The sequence below is a fragment of the Hemiscyllium ocellatum genome, chromosome 17 (genome assembly GCF_020745735.1).
Source record: "Hemiscyllium ocellatum isolate sHemOce1 chromosome 17, sHemOce1.pat.X.cur, whole genome shotgun sequence".
NCBI classification, from domain to species: Eukaryota; Metazoa; Chordata; class Chondrichthyes; order Orectolobiformes; family Hemiscylliidae; genus Hemiscyllium; species Hemiscyllium ocellatum.
Window position 1 is genome coordinate 15,195,610 of NC_083417.1, and position 25,734 is coordinate 15,221,343.

A 25,734-nucleotide genomic window follows, 5' to 3' on the forward strand; every position below is an offset into this window, starting at 1 on the left:
ATCAAAGATCTAGAGTCATAGAGTCCAGCATGGAACGTGGCCTGCAAGAGACTGAAAATGCCGACAGTTGAGTTAAATGTAGGAGTTTAAGTATATAAATCTTAATCTTTTGCATTAAAATCTAAAACTGCAAGTAAAAAATTTAAGGAGGAGAGAGATTATTGATTAGCGATGGGTTCAATGTTGTCATTCATCTTGAGAAGACTAGAATATAAAAGCAGGGATGTACTTCTGGGGCTTTAAACAGCTCTGGTCTGACCACATTTAGTTTACTGTGAGCAATTTTGGAATCCATACCTCAGGAAGGATGGATTGAGCCTGAAGCAGGTGCAAAGGAGGTTCACGAGAATGATCCCAGAAATGAAAGGCTTAACATATGAGGAACATTTGAGGACTTGGACTATACTCAATGGATGAGGGTGGGGATCTAATTGAAACTTACAGAATACTGAATTGCCTGGACAGTGGACGTTGTGAAGATGCTTCCATTGGCAAGACAGACAAGGACCTGAGGGCACAGCCTTACAGTAAAAGGAACGCCCTTTAGAATGGAAATAAGGAGAAACTTCTTTAATGAGAGAGTTGTGAATCTATGGAATTCATCTCCACAGAAGGTTGTGGAGGCCAGGTCATTAAGTATATTTGAAAGAGAGAGAGAGGTGTAAGTTCTTGATTTCCAAAGGGATCAAAGGTTACAAGGAGAAATTGAGAAAACAGGATTGAAAAACCTGTCAGCCATAATCTAATGGCAGAGTAGACTGAATGGGTTGAATGGCCTAATTTCTGCTCCTATGTCTTATGGCTTTTAGGGTTGTGGAGATTGTGCAGAAACGTGCAATTGAGGCCAAGGTGAGATTAGCTATGATCAACTGAATGGCCAACTCCTGCTTTTAGCTTTGAAGGGTCAATGGATTGGAAAGTTAACTCTGGTTTCAACCCCCCACACCGATGCTACCAGATATGCAGAGTTTGTCCAGCAGTTTTGTTTTTGTCCTAGTTCTTCAAGTGCAATTCAGGTTATAGTCCTGTCCTCTTCTTGATCATACTGTTATAGAGATGTACAGCATGGAAACAGACCCTTCAGTCCAAATCACCTATGCCAACCAGATATCCTAAATTAATCTCGTTCCATTTGGCCCAAAACCCTCTAAACCATTCCTATTCATATACTAATCCAGATGCTTTTTAAAATGTTGTAATTGTATTAGCCTCCACCACCTCAGAGTGCCCCAATTTTAAAATAACCTCCCTTCCCCTTCTGCCAATTCCCTTTCCAGCTTTCCCATTCCCTTCCACTCCTCCTCACCACCTACTGAATTCATTCCTCTCATTAACCAACCAGGGTGTACCCTCTCTCAATCTTCACTTATGCCCAATTCACTACTCTCCCCCCCGGCCCCCGCCATTCCTTTTATCTGCAGCTCCCAAGTCCTGAAGAAGGGTTACGCCTGAAACATCGACTTCTGCACCTCCTGATGCTGCCTGGCTTGATGTATTCTTCCAGCCTGCAGCTTGTCCGCCACTTCCCCTGGCAGCTCACTCCATACACGCACTACCCTCTGTGTGAAAACGGGCCCCTTTTATATCCTTTCCCCTCTCAGCCTAAACCTGTGCCCTCTCCTTGCGGGCTCCTCCCCCGAGCCGAGGGAAAAGACCTTGTCTAAACATCCTGCCCGCGCCACTCGTACTTTTATCAACCTCTGCAAGTCCAGGTGGAATTTTGTGAAGCAGTCACTCCCCTTTGTTGAGTTCATTGAACCTTTTCCTCACCCGTTGCCTTGACTCCCACCCCACCCCCCTCCCGGGAAGTATATCCGGGTCATGACGCATTTCCGGTTCCGCCTAGCAACCGGTCGTTGCTGACCTGCGTTTGTCGGTGGCCGGGGCCCTCAGCCAGAGACGATGGTAAAAGCAAATATACACGTACACACAATAAAACGGGGCAAAACAGAACCGAGCTGGTTATGAGTGATTATTCTCGGTTTGTTTAAAGAAGTGGCTGTTGGATTTTGGGGAGGGTGGATTGAAATAGGTTGTTTACTGAATGTCCAGGGCCCGGAGGCGGAGGGGATGGTATTCTCTCAGGGTGTGGTTTATTACTGCTTTTATTTTATTATTGCCGTTCCTGCAACCCCAGTTTGTTCTGTTCGCTCCGACTAATTTATGCTTTTGAAGGGAAGTTCCGGTCCGGTTGAGATGATAGCAGCTTCTTCTGATGTTTTTGTTCTTCTGCTTTTTTAAAAAAAAGAGTTTCTCTCGGGCCTGTTTAGAGACAAAAAAAACTGCAGATGCTGGAGCCCAAAGGAGACAAACAGGAGGCTGGAGGAACATAGCATCATGATACTGCCTGGCATGCTGTGTTGTTCCAGCCTCCTGCGTGTCTCTTTTGGGCCTCTGGTTGTTTTGATTTTAATTCTGCCATTTTATTATTACAAAGCCTCTGCCACCCCTTTTTTTAAAAAAAATGTAGCTGGGAGCCTCTGGAAATGCTCTGTCCAGATCAGGTCATAAAGGATTGCCTGTATTTTAAATGCTACAGTGTAATAACTTGTATTCAATTTTATTTTATTACCATTAAAATTATAGTAGTGGTGGGCTTGTGAGTTATTGGCAGGGTGTTTGGTTTTTAAGTTGTAGAGTAACCCATGGCAGTGTGGTCATGGATTTTAGCTTTCCAGATATGTTGTGAGTCATGTTAAGGTCACTGCTGATGGGAGCAATTTGAGGTGTTGACACTAAGAGTTGCATTGTATATTGATAAACATGATTTTGACATGTGTTCTGACATCAAGATGCTAAGTAACTCACCTGAAAGGAAAAAAAAATCACATCACATTGCATATGGAGGTGCAAGGCTAGGCTCCTTCAATGCTGATCATTCTCTGCACCTGTGTTTGCTTGCCTATGTACCTTGATTCTACTGAACTCCAAAGATCTGCTTGACTATGATCCTACTTAATGTTTACAGCTCTCTGGTATAGAAAATTCCAAAGATTCCAACTCAGTCTTAATTAATTTAACTCTTTGTCCTGATGTATGTTGCTTTTTTGAACTGGTTTCTTTTGATTTGACATTCTGTTAACATCTTCCTGTCAAGCATGCTCAGAATCTGTTTCAAACACCTCTCATCCCTCTAACCTCCAGAGCGCACTGACCCATTGTACCCAATCTCTAATCATTGTGAAGTAAACAATCTAGTGATCTCAATAATTTTATCTTTATTCTTTCATGGGATGTGAGTTTTGATAGCAAGGCTTGCATTTGTTGCTCATTTGTACTTTACAGTTCCTTCAACTGAGCTTGACCATTTCAAAGGACATTGATTCATAAATGTTACTGTTGACCTGGAGTCACAAGATGGTTGATTTTCCCTATCTAAAAGGTATTAATGAATCAGATCAGTTTTTATAGCAACTTAGAACTTATAATCAATTAATAAATCTACTAGCTGCCACGGTGGGGTTTGAACCCTCAATGATCCTAGAAAATTAATCTGCACCATTTGATAAGTCCAGTGATACAACCACTATGCAATTCAACTACTAAATTTGGAACTATAAGTTTGTGTAATGGTGACCATGAAATCATTGTCATAAAACCCCGTATGGTTCACGTATGATCATTAGGGAAGAAAGATATGTCATCCTTAACTAGTTGAGCGTAGGTAACTCGAGACTCATGACTCAAGATTCACAGCAATGTAATTGACTCTTAATTGCACTCTGAAATGGTCTAGAGCCGCTCAGTTAGATCCAACTGTTCCAAATTCCAGCTAAAAGGTCTGAAAGTCAGTGGACCACCCAGCATGAACTAAGGCACTGGAAAGAATAGCAACAGCCCGTACTAATGTCAATAACTTGTGCTAAAATTGGGAAATGACTAGTTGAGCAACAGCTTAATACTATCTAAAAATATGGTTCAGTGAATGTGACTATATCCCAGATACATCCTTCATATCCTTGAGTTTGTTCTGTGCCATTGACAAGACAGATCCACCAGAGATTGCAGAATAGTGGTATATGGAGAGGTGGGAGTTCTCAACATTGCTGTGAGACATCATGGGATTCATGGTCATCAGGCCAAACAGGGGTAAGGAAACCTCATACTGATTACTACCCACTGGCTGTCTCAATTCCCCCCAGCTAGTCAATGAGCCAATACTCCTCCATGTTGCACACCATTTGAATACAGTGAGAGTGGAAAGAGTACAGAAGGGTGGGGATGGGAAGTTCAAGATTCATCACTGTGTGGCTCGGTAGCACCACTTTAACTTAATAGTCAGGTCCTAAAGGACATCTGCTGGACTTGGTCTGTGAGAGATGGTGAAAAAAATACACTTGAACACGTTTTGACTTCCTCATGAAGTCCTTAGCATCGCAAATGCTAGCCTTGAGACAATTTTACACACTAAGTGATGTAAGGAAACAGCTGGAAACTATAAAGGCCACAGGACCTGGCAAAATTCCAGTAATAGTACTAGACCAAGCTGTTCCAGGACAGCTACAATACTAGCCATGTGAAAAATTATCCATGAAAATTTGGTCAATTGCTATCCCATCGGTCCACTCTATTTCATCAGCAAAGTCATATTATCAACAGTGCTATCAAGCACCACGTACTTACTCAACAATAACCTGCTTACTTCTCACTTTGGGTTACTTCCGGCCCACTCAGTTCCTGACCTCATTACAGTCCAGATCCAAAAATGTTGAACTCATGGGAATTGGGAGTGACTGCCCTTTACATTAAGATTGCAGTTCCTGGAGTGCTATGGATCTTTGCTAAAACAGTGACAAAGGGCATTTCAGGAAAACTGTCCATTAGTTGGATTCATATTTTGCTCTGGGAGCATAGTTGTTGGAGGTCACTCATTTCAACAAAAAGACATCAGTGATTGAATTTCTGTGGATAGTGTCCTTGGCCCAGTTATCTTCAGATGCATTTTCATCTGGAGGAGGAGGAGGAAGAGGAGGATCGTTCATCATATACTGTTCCCCTAATGGCAGAGTCCAGCATATAAATGAAAGGAGCAAGGATGAAGATTTGAAAACCATCTTGAGCCAGAAGGGCTATCTTGGCCTCCTCATGAGTTGCTGAGCATCTCTCATGCCAATTCAGTTCACTCCATGTGATATCAAGAAATGACTCAACACACTAGCTCCAGGGAAGCCGAAGGCAGTATGCTAGCAGGGCCTGTAATGCTAAAGGTCTACGTTAATGCGATCTATATTCGTGGTTTGGGGGCAGAGAATGAAACTACTATAGGCAAATTTGCAGGTGACACTAAAATTGATATGAAAGTAAGTTTCAATAAAGAAATAAGAACAAATGGATTACAAATGGATTATGGATAGGTTAGGTGAACGGGCAGATGAAGTTTTGCATGGATAAGTGAGGTTATCCATTTGCATCAGAGGAGAGAAAAGGCAATTTATTATCTAAATGGAGAGAAACTTCAGAGTGCCTCAGTGCAGAGGGATCTGGGTGTCCTCATGCATGAATCACAGAAAACCAGTAAGCAGGTAATAAGGAAGGCAAATAGAATTTTGGCATTTTAGCAATGAGTTTGTTTTATTAAGAGAGTTCATATTTGTTCATTCATAAAGTGAAGTTCAGGCTGGGATGAGATGAGCCATGATTGTATTGAGTGGTAGAGCAGGATCAAGGATCTGAATTACCAACTTCTGCTCCTCGTTCTTATGTGCTCTACAGCTAACTGCATCCCTACTCAAGTTGTTCCAATATATCTACAGTACTCCTGTGTACCAAACAAAGTGGAATTTTCCCCAGTCATGCCGTGTCCATAAATAGAAGGACAAATCAATCAGGCCAACACTGCCTTCTCAACAAAGTACTGGCTGGTGTTGCCAATAATTCTGTCAACTGCCACTTACTCATTATTGAGCTGCTCAGGTTGAGCTCTGGACATCAATACAGCCTTGTTCCAAATAAGGACGACAAAGCTGAATTTGAGGTGATTATTTTTAGGCATCAAGCTTGAGGCTGACCTTCATCAACTTCTGTATTCTGAGGTGCCTAACTAGTCTAATGCTGGATCCACACATATACCACAGGTGTGGCAGACAGCATTTTAAAAAACAGATGGACAGAATGTCTGGGTTTTTCACAGTCCTTCCACTGTTTGCACTTGACCTCAATCGAGGCCTGTCACAGAGATGCTCAGAAGTGATTAGTACCTTTGCAAATACTTTTTCTCTGTTTTGTGTGGTCTTGGACTAGAGATTCCATTGAGTTGATGGGGATATTGCTTTTTTTCAGGGAGGCTCTGGGCAAATTGTTTGAGTCTTTCTGTTAACAACTTGTTGTAACAAAGCTTGAAGTAGAGAGTTTGTTCTGGGTGTCTTGTGTCAGGCTTGTGGGCGACATGGCCCTCCCATTCATCTGATTGACCATGACCAGTGCCTTGATACGCGAGATGTCGGTCTGAAAGAGGACACTGTTATTAGCGTACCTGTCCCGACATTGCATTTAATGGTTTTTAAAGAGGCTTCACTGCTTATATTTCATGACGTGTAGGGTGTAAGCAGACAGGGAAAGAGTCAAGTTCTGAGTTTTGTGAAACAAGCGGTTCAGCCGAGCATGGCTCAGATCAGATAACAACTTACAGTTAACAATGGGGTGCTGGAGGCAAGGGTAATGGGTTAACAAGGTGAAAAAGCATCAATTATGTAGAGGCATTTAACAATATTACACGCATTCAGTATGTAAAGTCAGTTTATCAAGGTGAAAAATACTCATTATGTGAAGCAAGTTATTCATTGTGTAACAGCAGATGACTTAATCTTTACTATTGATGCTCACTGATTGTAATGGCCACCCAATCAATACGTATGTTGTCTTATCTGGATGCTCCTCCCTATAAAATTGCTATATAATTCATTAAGAAACTGCTATTACAGAAAAGACCATAAACTCCGGTCCCTGTGCACATGGATGATTGTTCTGTCTCCCTCCAGGGCCCAGAATAAAGATGAAGGAGATAAAACTACAATGTCGCTCTGAGCATTTTGCTTTGACAGAGAGGGAAGGGGGGAATGGGAATGGGATGTCATGTAGACCATGAGTTTGTCTTCAAGTTTAAGTCTTCATTGTTTAGTAGCCTGCTGTTGATCTTGATAGTTGGGGAACACTCCTGTGTGTTGGGAACAGACTGGTAGAAGGCCTTTACTTTCTGGATGTTTAGTCTGAGGTTCATTCTTTCATATGTCTTTGAGGGAGTGCAAGAAACAACAATCTCGCTTCTGCATGCACTCAGAGGAAAGCTCATTGTTTGAACAATGCAGCAAAATAACAGAGGTTAAGGTGCCCTTAGTTCTGAGTTGAAGATAGAGGTTTGAGAGCTAAGGCAAGACTGACTGCCCTTGATATAAAGGTCACGTGTAAAAAATGAGGTCTGCAGATGCTGGAGATCACAGCTGCAAATGTGTTGCTGGTCAAAGCACAGCAGGTTAGGCAGCATCTCAGGAATAGAGAATTCGACGTTTCGAGCATAAGCCCTTCATCAGGAATAATCCTGATGAAGGGCTTATGCTCGAAACGTCGAATTCTCTATTCCTGAGATGCTGCCTAACCATAAAGGTCACGTGACCTTGTGTGGCATCAAAAAATTGTAGTAAATTTGAAATCACTGGAATCAGATAGAGGGGGTGAGCTTTAATAGAAAGTGCTTATGTCAAACCTAGCACAAAGGAAGATGGTTGTGGTTAATGCAGGTTAATTATATCAGCCCAAGGAGTTTCACAGAGTAATAGTCTTGGCCAAACAATGTTCAGTTCCTTCAGCAATGACCTTTCCTTCATCATAAGGTCAGAAATGGGAATGTGAAAATATACTGTCTTTCCTGATCATTACTGGTGATAAGGATTTAGTCATGGGATATCAGCATTGCTGTCTAGGTCATCATTTTGGGGACAGACAGAAATGACTCTCATATTCTATTAACAAGTAAGAAGTGTACAACTCTACAGACTTTGGGACCAATCCTTTACTTTTATTGTCAGAAATTCTTGCAAATATTGAATATATTTTATTCCCTGCAACCTTCTCCACCGTTGCTCTGGGGTCCCATGTTTGAATCCTGTCATGGCAATGGTGGAATTTAAATTCAATAAATATCTGAAATTAAGGTTCTAATGATGACCATGAAACCGTTGTTGATTGTCGGAAAAACACATCTGGTTCATTAATATACTTTAGGAAAAGAAGTCTGGTATCCTTATCTGGTTTGGCCAACATGTGACTCCACACCCACAGCAATGTAGTTGACTTACGTGCAGTTTGGACAATAAATGATGACTTAGATGGCAATGCTGACATCCCATGACTAAACTTCAAAAAGGTTTTATGATGTACCGAACTAGCTGCTAGCTTAGTGTAGCCTGTAAGTGCCTTGTCACTGCTATTTTCAGTCAAAGCAGTGCCAGTGGGTGAATGGAGTCAGTGTTCCAAGTAAAATAACATTTGATCATATTTGAGAAAATTGTTTAAATAAATTCCAAGGCTATCAAGCAGTATAAGTGGCACAGGAAGTAAAGTTTAGACCATATACTGTAAATGCGAATGTGTGTCGAACTGTTTCGTGATCCATAGTTTTTTGGAGTTATCGATGACCTGGAATTCAATTTTGTGAAACCGATATACATGAGCGGTTAATTAGAACGTGTGTCCCTCCAAAAGACTCCTATTTTCTCATATGCTTTTTTTCATTATTCTACCAGTCAACACATCAAAATACTTCAAAAGGATTGTGATGTGAGTTTTTATATTCTATCAAATGCTGTCTAGTTTGTAACAACGACAGAAATTGCTGCAGAAACTCAGGTGGTCTAGCAGCTTCTGTGCAAAGAAAACAGAGTTACCATTTCAAGCCAGTGACCATTCTACAGAATAGAAGGGTTCCTCGACTCGAAATATAAACTGTTTTCTCTCCACCGATGCTGCCAGACCAGTTGAGTTTTTCCAGCAATTTGTTTTTGTTACAGATTTCCAGCATCCACAGTTTTTTTTTGTTTTATTTCTCTATCTTGCATCAATCTTCTTTTCTTAATTACAGAGTGAAGTCGAGGAAACTCTGAAGAGGATTCAATCTCACAAAGGTGTGATTGGAACTATAGTTGTGAACTCAGAAGGTATGTTGCTCTTTGAGTCTTAACGTCTTTCTAAATTACTAGGTTATCTAGACTGAAAACAATGACTCTATGACTCTTAGGATATGCAGACCTGTTTTTTATGATGATGTATTTAGAATTTTTATCCATGGGGAGCTCATATTCACTTTCCTTGGCAAGTTAGTAAGTTTGCAAATGGGATCAAATTTGGAGGTGTATTGGATAGCGAAGATTACAACTAGCTCATGATCAGATGGGCCAATGGGTAGCAAAGTGGCAGATGGACAGGACTTGTGGGGGAGGGGGGGTGGGTTGGATGGGGTTGGAGAAGAGCGGGGTTGGACGGGGTCTGGGGGGAGGGCGGGAGGGGGGGTTGGTCGGGGTCTGGGGGGAGGGCGGGAGGGGGGGTTGGTCGGGGTCTGGGGGGAGGGGGGGTTGGTCGGGGTCTGGGGGGAGGGCGGGAGGGGGGGTTGGTCGGGGTCTGGGTGGAGGGCGGGAGGGGGTTAGTTGAGGTCTGGGGGAGGGGAGGTGCGGGGTTATATGGGTTCTGGGGGGTTGGGGTTGGGCGAGTCTGGTGGTTGGACGCGGTCTGGAGGCATGGGGTTGGGTGGGGCCTGGGGTTTGTGTGGGGTTTAGGGGGAGGACGGACCCATGTTTGGACGGGGTCTGGGGGGAGGGGTTGGCGGGGATTGGGCCAACAGTGTTTGGGCCGGCAGTGTTGGATGGGGTTGGTGTGTGGGGGAGAGGGGGTGTGATGGGCAAGGCTGAGGAACGGGCAGGCAGTGGCGAGGTTGGACGGGGATGGAGGACGTCCAAGCAGTGGGGGGGGGGGGGGGGGGGGGGGGGTGGGTTGGAGGGTGGACGGGGTTGGGGGGGGGGGGCCCTCGCACACGCTGTGATGCTGCTTTATCTCCTGAGCAGGGAGCAGTGTTCACAGAAAACACCACCCCCCCAGGGGACAAGCATTGAATCGATTTTCCGAAAGAAATAGTGCTCATCCATCTAGTTCGGATAATCAAGGTTCCTCTGTATTGAGTACAGGACATTGGTTCAGCCACTGTTGAAATTTTGCGTGTAGTTCTGATCTCCTTCCTCTTGGAAAGATGTTGTGAAATTTGAAAGGGTTCAGAAAAGATTTACAAGAATGTTGCCAGGTTTGGAGAATTTGAGCTATAGGGAGAGGTCAAATAGGCTAGGGCTGTTTTCCCTGGAGCGTCGGAGGGTGAGGGTGAGGGTGGGGGCATGGATAGGATAAATAGACAAAGTCTTTTCCCTAGTGTGGGGGACTCCAGAACTAGAGGGCATAGGTTTAGGGTGAGGGGGGAAAGATACAAAAGAGACCTAAGGGGCAATTTTATCACGCAGAGGGTGGTACTTGTATGGAATGAGCTGTCAGAGGAAGTGATGGAGGCTAGTACAATTGCATCATTTAAAAGACATTTGGATGGGTATATGTACAGGAAGGGTTTGGAGGGATATGGCCCCGGTGCTGGCTGGTGGGACAATATTGGGTTGGGGTATCTGGTCGGCATGGCCGAGTTGAACCAAAAGGCCTGTTTTCGTGCTGTACATCTCTGTGACTCTATAAATGACACATTTGGACATGCACTTGTAGTGAGTTATCAATTCTGCCAGTGTGGTAAGAGAAAATTGAGTCTTAAAAATATGTAGCCAGGAGACATTTTGACCAATCACAACTCTTTGGTTGGAGCTATTCGAATAATCTCTCTCCTCTGCTCTTTTCCCATAACCCTAACATATTTTATCCTTCAAGTATTTGCTAAATTGTTCTACAAGTTTTACTATTGAATCTTTGTCAATACTCTTTGAAGCAGAGCAATTCAGAATACAGGCGTTTTTTTGTTTAAATTACTGTAAATCTGTCTTCTAGTTACTGATTCTTTTCCCATCAGGAACAGTGTCTTCTCGTTTACTGTAGCAAATTTAGTCATGATTTTGAACATTTATCAAATCTCCTCTGAACCATTTCTGCTGTAAGTAAAACAGGCCCAACTTCTCCTCACTGTCATGTAACCAAAGTCCTTTATTTCTGGTAAATAAATCCCTTCAACATCCTCCCCAAAGTGCTGACATTCTTATAAAGTTCACAATTGAATCTAATGGTGTAGATACTGGAAATGGATTTATATATTGGATTTTAGAATTCAATTAATATGCTACCATCATAAAAGCTCTTTCTTTATTCTTTTAATTTTGGAAGTAGGATGGTTGTCATTTTAAGTGGACTTAGGCTCTCTATAGACAGTTCATTAGCAATATCTAAATAATCATGAATAAATCTTGTACCTTGATGTTGACAAACCTTTGATAATAACTCGTCTTTTGAAGAGAGGATATTTAAAATCCATGTTGCAGACCATGGTGAACCAGGCTGCAAGGGAAGAAACTCATATTGGTCAGAGAACTGCTATTTTTATACATTTATCCACAGAAGTGGGCTAACACACGTAGTTTCTAATATTATTGTATTAATTTGTGAATGGAAGTACCCCTAAATGCAACATTCTTTTGCCTGTGATAAAAACGTCATCTTTCAAATTGAATCAAATTCTGTTTAAGGGAACAACCAACACCAGTAACACTGTCACAAACTATGCCAGACCTATATTTGTAAATTAGTTTTTTAGTTGTTTTCAGCATTTTGCCAACATCAAGGTACAAGATTTCTTCATGTTTGTTTAGACATTGCCAATGAACTGTCTATAGAGAGCCCAAGACCACTTAAAATACCAAGTATCCTACTTCCAAATCAAAAGAATGACGAAAGAACTTTTATGATGGTAGCATATTGATTTGAATTCTAGAAACCAATATGATTCCATTTCCAGTATCTACATCATCCAATTTAATTCTGAACTTTAGAAAAATGTCAGTGTTTTGGGGAGGATGTTGAAGGAATTAATTTATATGGTACCAGAAATAAAGGACTTAGGTTATATGACTGTGTGGCGAAGTTGGACCTGTTTTACTTACAGCAGAAATGGTTCAGAGGAGATTTGATAAATGTTAACTTGCAGATGGGATTCATTTTGTGTGGAAGCGATGCAGCTGGAAGGGAAAGAGTGGACAGACATGGATGAGGTGCATCATGAAGTTCTTCACAAAAAGCTGTTGGCATACAGGTGCAGTTTTGTATACCAGCTGTATTTGTGACCTCTTTCTGTGCAGTATGTTCAAACTTGATTTAAGTTCCTTTAGCTTTCATTATATCATTTGGATTCAAATCCAGTTTCAAGATGAAGCAGCAGTGTGTTATCCCATTGTCATTGATTGTAATGTTAGGAACACTGTTGAACATTAATATGGAATTCTTTCGGCCTAGTATCTGATAAGAACGTAAGAAATAGGAGTAGAGCCCATAACCCTATTAGTCTGCTCTGCTGTTCAATATGACTTTGTCTGATCTCCGTTCCACTTTTCTCGCCCTCTTCTTGTGTCTCTTGAAGATGAAGCAAACAGAGCTCTTGCTGTAATAAACATGTGCAACTTGGAAATCCTGCCAACCTTAATTATTCTGGTCAAAGGAAAAGTCTTCCTATTTGTTATTGTTGAGCAGTTGGGATATTTTGGAATTACTACTATGCTCTAGTAATAAACTACTGAGATTTTATAACAAAGCTTCAAGTTGAACCAATTAATAGTTAAATAATATGAGGCATTGCAACTAGTTTCTTTCCCACCCATTCCCTTTCACCGCAATTTTTCTACCTTTAGTTGGTGCTTACATTTGAACTACACTATGTAGAAATGGTCTAGCCCATCTTCACAAGATACAACCTCTTGTCTCCATGTAGGGCAGCAGTGGCTTCAACTAAGTTTGAGATTTCTCTACATCTATGTGGCTAAACATCACTTGTTTGGAATGTAGAAGTGATGGAAAAAACAGAGGAAAGCAAAAATTGAAATATGTTAACAGTGAAATGTTAAGGAGATTATAGCAGGACACTGAAAATCTTGTGAAATCAGGTGGAGTCAATAAAGGAGAAATTGTATTTGACTAAGTTATTGGAATTTTAGGAAGTAACAAGTAATGTGGAGAAAAGGCAACCTGTGGAAATGTATAGTTGGATTTCCAGAAAGTATTTAACAAGGTACCGTGTCAAAGATTACTGCACCAAATAAGAACTCATGGTTTCGTATCTGACACGTTAACATGGATATGTCAGCTAACAGGAAGGAGTAAGTCGGCATAAGTGAGCAAATTTGGGGTTGGCAAGATTTAACAAATGATATGAGACAGGAATTATATTACAATTTATCGCAATAACTTGAACAAAGAAACCAAAAATCTGGCTGCTAAATTTGCTAATGAAAAAAAGATAGGTAGGAAATTACGTTGTGAAGAGGTCAGAAGGGATCTACAAAGAGATACATGTATGTGGCTAAAACATCCAATGGAGCATAACATGGAAAATAGAAATTTGTCCACTTGGACAAGAAGAATAGAAAAACAGCATTATATTAAACGAAGACAGACAGCAGAACCTATAATGCAGAGAGACCTTGGTGCCCTAATACAAAAAACCTTAGTATGTAGGTACCGCAAGGGTGATTAGGAAAGCAATTGGAATGTTGTTTATTGCAAAGAGAAAGCAGTATAAAAGTAGGAAGGTCTTGCTAGTTTTACAGGGTAAGATCACATCTGATATACTGTGTTTAGTTTTGGTCTCCATTTTTTTTTTAAAAAGAGACGCCATTGCAATAGAAACAGTTCAGAAAAGGTTTGCTTCTTTAGATTTCCAAGATGAGGAGCTAGTGGACTGATTCTCCCATGCGAAATGATTGAACAGGGCAGAAGTTCTTAGGTGGTTTACTTGAAACAGGTGAGATACTGAGGTTCTTGATAGAAACAATGTTAAGAGGGTGTTTTCTCTACGGGGAGAAACTAGAACTAGAGATTACTATTTAAAAATAAGGGGCATCCATTTAAGACGAAAATGAAGTGAGTGATAAGTCTTTGGAAATCATTTCCCCAGAAAGCAACGGGAGCATGATGATCGAGTGTTTGATAGATTCTTAACTGACATGAGAGTCGAAAGGAAGTCAGGAAAATGGAGTTGAGGCCTTAATCAGATTTAATACGATCCTGTTGAATGATGGAACAGGATTGAAGAGCCAAATGGCCTTGTGTTCCTAATTCAGATGTTTGTAAATCTGAAAAGGAACAATTAAATTCTTAAACAAAAAATGGAAGCACTTGTTAATGGAATAATAAGTGGTTTATGTGTGTTTCATCGGATCAAGTTGTGAGCCTAAATGGTTTGGGAGTGAGTAGAAGTGATGAAGAAGGTTGTTAAGCTCAAAGAAGTATAATCATTGGAGCATGACAGCCAGTAATCCTAATGCTTTTTTTCTTCATTTAATTTGCAAATCCACAATCTGCACATAAGAGGGAGCTGAAAGTCTTTATTTACCTTTATTGAGTGTTTTCTTTTCTTTTTCACTCTACCTTGACATTTTGTGCTTGAGCGAAGGTTATTAAATAATTCTGCCTTAGCTGCATCAATTGCACTCTTTCCAACCATGTGAACGTGAACATGTACACTGAGTGTACTTAGAGTCCTAGAGATGTACCGCACCGAAACTTGTGTGCATCATTGCTGCAGTTAGAGGGAGGTTAGGCGCATATATTTGATCCTTATAGATAGAGTACCAACAGACAGCTCTATACTGTGTGCATGCCCAAGAGAACTGATTAGCTGAGACAATGTGAGGGAATCTAATTGACCTCTTAATCCTACAGTACTCAGCAGTTTTTGGAACATTACAGGATCCAAATATTAATAGCAAAAACAAAAATTCTTGGAGAAGCTCAGCACTGTCTGGCACGTATGTGGGGAGAAAGCAAGATTAACATTTTGAGTCCAGTGACTCATCAGAAACAATATCAAGTTGAACTCTCTAAGACTGGATTTAGCAATCTTTAACTTTAACTTCTTTGATGCATCTACATCGTGATGGCGTTAGTGGCTGTATTCTCCCACTTTCTCTACCCATCGCTCTTTCTGTCCCCATCACGTTTGTGCTATCTGACTTTTTCGTATCAGCTCAAGATGAGTAGCAAAACTATGGCATATCAATTGCATTACAGTGTAGTCTATAGTGAGCACAACGGATTATGATTGAAGAAAATAAGATGGGTTAAAAATCAAACCTCCGAATAATTACATTTATACAATGCAAGGTGATTTACTTAGATTAGTTACAGTGTGGAAACAGGCCCTTCAGTCCAGCAAGTCCACACCGACCCTCCGAAGAGCAACCCACCCAGACCCATTCCCCTACCTTTACCCCTTCACCTAACACTACGGGCAATTTAGCATGGCCAATTAACCGAACCTGCACATCTTTGGACTGTGGGGGGGAAACCGGAGCACCCGGAGGGAACCCATGCAGACACGGGGGGAATGTCAAACTCCACACAGACAGTTAGTTGCCTGAGGAGGGAATTGAACCCAGGTCTCTGGTGCTGTGAGGCAGCAGTGCTAACCACTGTGCCACCGTGCCACCCACCTAACCTGCACATTTATATAACCACTTTTCCTAAAACAAAGAACCCTATTGTGAATGTCTCTTATTATTATCCTGTTTCCGTAAATCAGGAATAATGGAATGAAAGTCTACCAGCACCGTTTAACACTTGAGGACCTTTTGGATAAGTTATCCTTCCCACATTCATAGTTGCCCTTTCAGAGAAGAGAGTGTATCTCGAAAAGGAGCTAAAAAGCAGAGAGTAAGGGATTGTTGGTAGTGAAAATCAGAGAATTGGTCAGAAGTGGAAACACAGGCTGTGAATATAATGAGATTGAGTTATTGTCCTTTGTGCGGGTATAAATGCATATTCATGTGGAGAGAAAGGTTCAATTCTTGGACGGGATCAGTGTTTTTTTTCGCAACTTCAAAATCTCACATGTAGAGAGCTCTCAATTTTTAATTTTAGGGTAAGTCAGATATCTGGAGGAACGTATTTTATTCACATACAGCAGATGGTCAGTTTGCAGGCAATGATTTTATGCTGAAAGTTTAAAAATTAGAACTTGATTTTAATAGTTATCTACTGTTTGGGATGATTTTAAGTCCTGTAATATTTAGGATAATATTCTAAATGGTCTTTTTTTTTAATGTGTAGTGTGATCACATGCTACATTAATTGGTGCTTTAATAGCTAGTTCCCATGCGTATCCGTGATTTGCTGAATAAATCGGAATTAGTGCAATCAAATTTAGTGATGGTTTTAACATTAAATTGTCCTTGTTCTGAATATAGTATTTCCTAAGAGATTGCACATAGAATGATGAAGGCAGCATTTTATTAAACTACAGAATTTATTGAGCTATTTTTCTGCACTTGCCTGTAAATGGCCTTGCAATAGTAGCTGCATTTTGTTCCTTCATGTCATCCCAAAACACACCAGCTAACAGAAGCAGGAAAGTAATTAATGAGGTAAAGATGGAAGCTCTACAAACATACATTTGGCCACCTTGATTCTCGTAGTGAAAAAAATAATTGAACTAACAGTTGTAGTTTAACATTAGCTTTTGATATTTTTTTTAATGGGGTCAGGGTGTCACTTTAAAGACTAGCGTTTATTGCCAATCTCATATTGAACTTAAGATGGTGATGGGGAGCTGTATTCTTGAACCATTGTAGTTCATGTGGTGTAGGTCTACCCACAGAGCTGTTTAGGAAAGGAGTTCCAAGATTTTAATTCAGCCACAGCGAAGGAATGCAATATGGTTCCAAGTCAGGGTGGTGAGAGTTTTGGGAAGGAACCAAGAGGTGATGGTGTTCCTGTGTGCCTACTGACTTGGGAAAGTGCTGTGAAGGAGCCTTTCCATTTGCCGTTCAAGTTCTGATTGATCTCTTATTCATTTCAAGCTGTTATCTGCTCGACTTATATTGTTTGTGTTCTTTAAAACTCGCTGAGAGAGATTTTAATAGTTTCTGTCATCAGCAACAGAAAATGGTTTGAGCAAAGCATATGGATTATTTACTTTTTTTTGTTCCTTGTTGAAGTGCCTTGTACAACTGTTTAATAAGCAATGTATGATCATTGTATGAGCTCATATCACCTCCTCCATTGTGTTTGCTTAAGTGTTTCTAAAGTTAATTCAAAGGATGTGGGCATAACAGACAAGACCAACATTTGTTGCCCATTCTTAAATACGCTTGATGTAAGAGTGCTGGTGTTGCACTGGGGTGGACAGAATCAGAAGTCACACGACACCAGGTTATATGCCAACCAATTTGTTTAAAGTGATAATCTTTTGGAGCGCTGCTCCTCCATCAATGCTTCACATGGCAAAGGAGCAGCTCTCTGAAAGCTTGTGATTTCAAATAAACCTGTTGGACAATAACCTGGTGGAGTGTGACTTTGTGAGACATTAAATACGCTTGAGGGGTGTATGGTCAGCCAATTTTTGAGCCTTTTTTTATATAATCACACTTATCATACAGTTCCATCGACCTTTTCAGAAGACTGTTAGGAAACAATCACGTCACTGTGGGTCAGGAGTCTTTTGTAGGCTAGACCAGGAAGGATGGCAGATGTCCTTCTGTGATGGCAGATGTTCTACTTTTAAATCATTGGATTATTAGTCCAGAAATCACAGTATTACTGTGCCTCCCTACATATTACAAGGCTTGTTTTCTTATTATTGTGACAAAGGCTTTGCCCATGGCGTCAGTTTGTTGTCATTGGTGTGGTAGAAGAAATACTGTAAAAGATGCAGCAGCATTTTTGTCCACACATGAAAAGAATTGGAATCAATGTTGCTTTCCATTATAATTGTATTATGGGAAAATCATCAAATTGTTGAGATTCACAGTGTTCCATAAATGAAATTGACTGGTCAAGGAAACCGAACTGTGTAGGATTGGCAACTTCAGGAGGGATCTGGATATGCAAATTGTTAGATCATTAATTTCTTACACGCCCCTTTTTTTGATTGCATATTCCACATTAACACTTAACTCTATTTTCCTGATGCTGATGCTATTCCATTTAACACCAGAAAAAAGTCTTTGTTTTTGATTCGAGTAAAATATGAAATCAATTTAGAAAGCTATATAATTTTTTTTGTATGTTTTCATTTGTAGGAATTCCAATAAGGACAACCCTGGATAACTCCACCACAGTGCAATATGCAGGCCTGTTCCATCAACTTGCCATGAAAGCCAGAAGCACTGTCCGAGATATTGATCCACAGAATGATTTGACTTTCTTACGGGTCCGATCAAAAAAACATGAGATAATGGTTGCTCCAGGTAAAGCTGTTTGATTGTCAGAGTGAAATTGGTTATTTCCTTGAGTGGAGATCCACATTAAGAGCTCTGTATCTTTGGGTAAAATTGCCAAAGGGGGCAGTTTTCGGTGAAGTCTGGACAGGAATTTCGTTCCTACTTCTCACTGGGACTCCATCTCGCTTCTTCCCCCCTCTATATTTCTTATTTCCAGTTGGTGGCAAAGAGCTTTTCTCATTGACTCAACTTGATTCAAAAGATTTAATGAATTAGTCAGGATAATATTTTGATTCCATGAATCAATGTCAGTTGATATAAAAATATTTTCAAATCAGCAGTGAGAAATCATTATGGGAATCACTTGATTCTCTATGACACACTCCAAACATATCAACTTCTTTTAAAAAAAAGGGGCAGTGTTGAACCACCATTTGAAATGTCTGGAGTGACTAGATGAAATAGCTTATTCAGGCAATTCCTTGATGGTTTTATGAAGCAATATTGGCATGGATATATGGGAGCAGTTTCAGCTGAAATGATGCATTCTCCGGACAGACCAACAGTAAGAAAGAGACAAAATTAAAACTCGATGGGTCTAGCAGCATCTGTGGAGACAGAAATATTGTTAATATTTCAAGTCCAAATCCTCCTTTTCAGATCATTCAATGCAAATGTTAACTGTATTTCTTTCTCCACAGATTGTCAGACCTGTTCAGTTTCTTCAGCTCCTACTATTTTTAATTCCGATCATCAGCATCTGCAGTATTTTGCTTTTATAAGAGACAAAATTATTTTAAAATAAGGAATTTAAAAATCCTCACCAAAGCAGAATATATTTTATACATTTCCATAAATGTATTACATCACACTGTGCAATAATGTGTTTTATTTTGGGCTGTAATTATTTGGACGTTGATGCATTTTCTTGCTAAAAGGCAAGATGCTTCTTAGGGTGAACTATTAAAGTTGATTGCCTGTTATAATGTTCCTCATTAAGTCTAATACTTATAACAATTTTTCTGTAAGTATAATGTGTGCTATGTGACTAACTTCAGAATATTCATTTAAGCCAAGAAGATCAGACTAACTCATTACTACTTAGCACTGCACTCAGAGATTATTGGACCTTGATTACTAATGAAGTAAATTGTGCTTTACAATTTTCTAGTCAGTGTGCTGTGGATAAGTGGCCATTTATCAAATTATCAGCATTGAGACTTTTTAAAAATCTGTTATTTAAGAAACTAAGAAATTTCAGTTTTTCTGGCAAATTGGTGCAAATGTGCATTGGGAAGAATAGCATGCTATAATAGTATGCTGTACCTTTAACTTAATTGTGCTGAGCAAATTGTGGTGAAATCTGGTGTCTATTCACACGGAATTAAACAGTGAACTACACAAGTTGTCATCAGTGATTCTATGCTTCTCTAAGGAGAGAACCTTCAGTGATGGAGTAAACTCAAATTGATGTAGTGGTGTGAACTTGAGCTGATTAGCCACTTAAGAGTTAAAATTGACAGTCTTAGAGCTTGTTTGAAGAGGCAATATTTAATACAGATAAGATACTTTTTATTCATTCAGTGGATGTGGGTGTCACTGACCAGGCTAATATTATTGTGCATCTTCTTGAGAAGATGTTACCTTCCTGAATTTCTACAGTCCTTATTTTATATGAAATAAATATGCACAATAAAGTAAAAATCCAGGTATCACATTTTATCAATCTTTTCACATTTTTCAATTTTTAATTTTTTTCATATTTTGTTCACACCTGTGACTTGTGTTTTTTTTCATGAGCTGGCATTGCTTATAGAAAGAGCCTGTGAAAGAAAACAGAAATGTCTTTTGCACTTTTGGCCCCAGTATGGTATGCTTTATAGATAATGGAGTCCAGAGGTAGACAACAAAAATTAGTCATTGGAAACCCATCCACAACTTCACCAGATGGAACCTTTATCCACTCCAGTGAGTGTAGAGAAAGAGGCTGTAGTTTGAAATGAACAGTTGTGTTTAAGCAGACTATGTTTTAGTATAGAGTGAATTGGCTGATGAAGTGTTAGAAGACAGTTAGCCATGATCTATGTTCAGTCTTATCTGTGGCAGCATTTCATGCACAACGGTCATTTTGTCAGACAATGGTAACACCCAAACCCAACAGAAGACTACATTCACCAGGTCAGCAATGTCATGTTCCAAGGGGCTAAGTTTGTCAAATTTAGATCTTCACAGTAAAGGAAGACACTTGTCAAATTTCTTGGAATTGCCAACTTCCCCATAGTTTTGGGGAACCCATTTCCCATTGAAGGCACCCAATAATACATCTGTTACGTACGCAACCAGGAAGGATTTGTTTTATGAAATATGATACCCCTTTGTGATGTTTGGCCATGGATTCTAAATTCATTGCTGAATCACTGGCTGATGGCACCCAGTATGACCAGTATTGAAACACCATAAAAATATAGTCATTGTTAGTGCTGAAATCAACTTCGAGAGGTACTGCAGCTGTTTGAAATTCCTCAGTACCCATCAGTTCAGACTTATCCACCAAATTTCCTTCCACAGCCTCTGTGGTGACTGCTAGATAAAGACAATGATACGTGTCTCGCACAGAGCCAAGGGGTGCAGGAAATGATGAGGTGATGCACTGTGATTTTTCACAGTTCAGCATTTTCACTCCCCAACTGCCTAATCCTATATTAGGAACCCTGTGGGTAGAGAAGTGATGGTGTATTTTCCTCTTCTCTTTACCTGAGTGTGCCTTGTCTTCTTTCTCTAGCTAGACACCTTTCTTCCTCCTCTGGCTCACCGATCATGTCACCTTACTCTGCACTTTGAACAAAATATCCTGTTCGGGAAAAGCTCAGCAGGTCTGGCAGCATCTGTGGAGAGACATCAGAGTTACCGTTTTGGGTCACTCAACTCAATATGTTAACTCTGGTTTCTTTTCACAGATGCTGCCAGACCTGCTGACCTCTTCCAGCAATTTCTGTATTTGTTTCTGATTTACAATGTCCACGGTTCTCTTGGTCTTTACACCCTCTTCATGTTCTGTTTCAACTACTGCACCTGATGACATCTCCATCAGCAGTGTATGTATCCAAAGCCAGCAGTCCACTGTAGAAAGGAAGAAATTTATATTGGGGAAGGATGTTCATGTGGCATTTAACAGTAGATTCCATCCTGTATGTGCATCCTCATCATTTTTACCTATTCAAACTTTTTTTAAACTTGCAGCTGACCATAAGCACCTCGTCTCCTTCCAATGTATGCTTTGACAGCAGGCAATTAGGAACTGTCTCAGAGTTTCTTTGAAGCTAGCTAACCTCCTATGGTGAGATAACACCCGCAACCGCTCATGGACAACTCTCATAAACTAAATGGCATTTTACTTTACACAGACGTGGAAAATCAATATTAGTTTGTGCTTGATTGTTGGTTTGACAAAGACTACTAAGGTGCCTTGGAGACGGGGCATGATTCACTAATTGTAATTTCACACCTCTAATCTGTGAAAGGTCTTTGAGTTGTTAACAAGGCCTGTCCACAAAGGCAATTGAATTTTACAGCCAGTTTACTTTAGTTTGAATTCTGACTACCCCATTCATAAACAATGCTCTTCACTATTCATTGTAGCAGTGATTTATAAAAATAAAACTGTAAATCTAACGTTTCAAATAATTATACAAATCTTACCAGATCAGGTTCAATCTTCGTTTTCTTGTATTGCTAAATGCATCATGCAACAAACTACAAGCATTCAGGTGCTGAGCTACTCTCTTCTACCAAAATAACTTTTCATGATGTCCTCGGCTGCTTGTTCTTCAGAAACCCCAATACCAAGTCTCCATCTCCAGCACAACTAAATTTTTGATACCTCGTATGCTTTAATTTTTTTTTCAGGTGAATGATTAGCTTTATAAAATAATTATTTCCTTTGGATACCTTTTGAAAACAATTTTTGCTACTTTCATCTTCAATCAATAAATGATTGAATATTTTTCTTTAAATAATGCATACCTCAAGAATCCTGAATTTGTGGGCATGTCTTATTTTCCTGTCTGTCTTCAGGATATATGGCTACATTGGTCTGACACTTACAAGAACTTTAAGGAAGGCTATTCAGCTCGATGGTCAAGAATTCACACACATACACACACTTGTCTTTCTCCTTTTATCACAAGGATAACTAGAGTTTACTGATTTGGAGATGCTGGTGTTGGACTGGGGTGTACAAAGTTAAAAATCACACAACACCAGGTTACAGTCCAACAGGTTTAATTGGAAGCACACTAGCTTTCGGAGCGACGCTCCTTCATCAGGTGGTAGTGGAGGGTTCAATCCTAATACACAGAATTTATAGCAAAAATTTACAGTGTGATGTAACTGAAATTAAACATTGAAAAATTGATAGTCTGTTAAGCCTTTCATCTGTTAGAATACCATGACAGTTTCACTTCTTTCATGTGTAAATCACAAAACCTTTTTTAAAAAAGCTCCCTTCTCAGGTTAGCTAACCTGAGAAGGGAGCTTTTTTAAAAAAAAAGTTTTTGATTTTCACATGAAAGAAGTGGAACTGTCATGGTATTCTAACAGATGAAAGGCTTAACAGACAATCAATTTTTCAATGTATAATTTCAGTTACATCACACTATAAATTTTTGCTATAAATTGTGTTAGGATTGAGCCTTCCACTACCACCTGATGAAGGAGCGTCGCTCTGAAAGCTAGTGTGCTTCCAATTAAACCTGTTGGACTGTAACCTGGTGTTGTGTGATTTTTAACTAGAGTTTACTGGGCAGTTTTCTTTGACATCATTGGCAGCATTTGCCACCAATTCCAAAATTTGGCCATTTTTAATTCTAAGGACAACACATGCATTTCATTCCAATTGTAGTCAATTTCTTCAATAATTTGTGAAAGAGCTCTCAACATAATCCATCGTTATTTATTAAAGCACTAGTAATTGTATAAGAGTACTTATTCAACAAGGTAACAGGAGTTTGCATCTAGATTTACGATCAGTTTTAACTGTGGGTGTGAATGTTTTTGTTTTCACAAGTAACTCTGCTGTGAAATTGCTCAGGAATGGTTCAAATTTAAATTACTTGGAGTGTCCTAGTAACACACTGTCACATATCTTCTGCAATTCCATGCAAGGTTTCTCTCTTATTATTAAAAAAACAAGTCTTTACATTATAAAAAGGTAAATATGGATGTAGGGGATGAACTGCAAGGCTAAATGGGGTTTGCATAGAATCAGACTACAAGGAGCACCTTTTAAAAGTCATCTGACATTGAGTTAATTTACAATTTGAAATCTTTTTCCTGCTACCTGACTGACGAAATAGTATTTGAGTTTAACATGCAGAATTGTGCATTTAATTTGTTTTTGCTCTATGAGAGCATGTCACAGATTAGACGCAGATATGTATGGACTTGGTGTTCTTATTACCCGATGACATTCGTAATAGTGAAGCAATGTAACCTAGAGTTGGTTAAGCAAAACTCTATGCTTCAAATTAATAGTAAATGTGGCAAATGATAAATTTCATGAAAGTCTCTACAGTTTTGCAACTACAAATAGAATGGTTCTCAAAATACATTTTTCAAACTGAAAGAAACATTCTGATTTGCTGTGACATGTAATCAGATGAGATGTTGGAGTTTAATTTTTCTTTCTTTTCAATGTTCAAACTTGATACTTAAGCATGTGGAAACTATTGAGATTATAAATTGTATAGTTGCAAGAAGACTTTCATTCTGAATTGACTTGTTCTTTTCATTTCCCTTACAGATAAAGAATACCTTTTAATTGTCATCCAGAATCCAAGTGAATGAATTCAGTGCACATATCTGAAAGACATCGAGAGAAATATTCAGCTAAAGACTACCAGAAAAGCGTTAAATAAATTAATCTGTGGCAGTATGAGGGACCAGTCATGGTTATGATTCAAATTTATTCTTAATGCATTTTTATTTTATTTTCTAAAACACTTTCAAAATAAATAGCTCTGTTACATCTCACATAATTTATCAACCTTACTTTCTGCTTTTACATAATAAACATGGCTTATCACAGATCTGGCCCTCTTAGCAGTGAGATGCAACCATCTTCCTGTGATTCTCAGGTTTGAATTTGTAAAGAATTAGGATATTTTTTGACAGTTATTTAAGCCACTAATCGTCCTGATTTGGAAATGTTATTGCCAATTGTCAAAATCTTGGAATTCCCTCCCTAAGAGCATTGTGGGTTAATGTACTGCATGTGGATTGTAGCTGTTCAAGAAGGCAGCTCATTACCACCTTGATGTGCCAGCCAGATATGCTCATTACCCACGGGTGAACAAAAAAACATTTTGCTGAGTTACAACTGCTGCTCTCAAATCAATCTCATCTTTGCATAGCATTTAGCCATTGGACCCTGACTTGTTGTTTTTTCCTGGCCGTGTGTTCACAACCTACGCAAGTTTCCTAATTTTTACAATGTCTTTGCAACCTAAACTACATCATTGTTGCACTTAGAAACATTTTGGTTGTTACTCCTAACACAAGCTCATTACTTTTATATCACTGAAAAAGAGATAATATCAAAGCTTTTCATGCACTAATCAGGGCAAAAACAACAATGTAAAATTCAAGTGGTAACCATTTATACTATAGGAGAAAAGGAAGCAGACTACTTGGCAAGTCAACTTTGATAATCTGAGACATTTGACTGGAGAGGGAAATGAGAAACTGTAGTCTCCCCAAGTTCGTGGATAATTTTAAAAAGCAATTGGGCCTAAATATATTCCTCCAGTTTGCAGGGAACGGGTCTGTATGTATGAATGCATGTCACTTGACCGATTACCTTGAATTTGTTGCTTGTGAAACTGTTGGCACACTCAGGATTCTTCATCAAGTAGGAGAACGTGAGGCCTGCAGGTGCTGGAGAAGCCAGAGTCAAATAGGAAAGGCACAGCAGGTCGGGTAGCATTTGAGGAGCAGGAGGGTTGACAATTCGGGCATAAGCTCTTTATCGGGGGTGACATTCCTGATGAAGGGCGTATGCCCAAACGGTCAATTCTCCAGCTCCTTAGATACTGCCTGACCCTGCTGTTTTTTTCCAGTGCCATCCTTTTCTACTCTCATTCTTCAAATGCTGCCTGATCACAGAATCACATCTAACTCTGGAGCCACTAGTCATTTTGACATGCAACCCATATACCAGACATCTTACCAGTGCACAAATTCATATTACTCAATATTTATATGCACATCACGAGCATAGTAGGCACAATATTTTTTGACTTAATGGCAGCCTTATGTTATTGGGGAATAGCACATCTTTAGCAGACAT

General features: G+C 39.7%; 1 protein-coding gene across 1 annotated transcript; it reads left to right on the top strand.

Annotated features, from left to right (window-relative positions):
• The first annotated feature begins 1,817 nt into the window (after positions 1-1,817).
• Positions 1,818-24,424, top strand: LOC132823870 (dynein light chain roadblock-type 2). The gene is made up of 4 exons (XM_060837949.1): positions 1,818-1,905; positions 9,074-9,149; positions 18,249-18,416; positions 24,190-24,424. The coding sequence occupies exons 1-4, from the start codon at positions 1,903-1,905 to the stop codon at positions 24,231-24,233; spliced, it is 291 nt and encodes a 96-aa protein (XP_060693932.1). The 5' UTR covers positions 1,818-1,902; the 3' UTR covers positions 24,234-24,424.
• Positions 24,425-25,734: the final 1,310 nt, after the last annotated feature.

Bases quoted from the DNA above. Each gene is read 5' to 3' on its own strand.
- LOC132823870 (XM_060837949.1), top strand. The intron at 9,150-18,248 runs GTATGTTGCTCT...TTTCATTTGTAG, and splicing joins TATAGTTGTGAACTCAGAAG to GAATTCCAATAAGGACAACC. The intron at 18,417-24,189 runs GTAAAGCTGTTT...TTTCCCTTACAG, and splicing joins TGAGATAATGGTTGCTCCAG to ATAAAGAATACCTTTTAATT.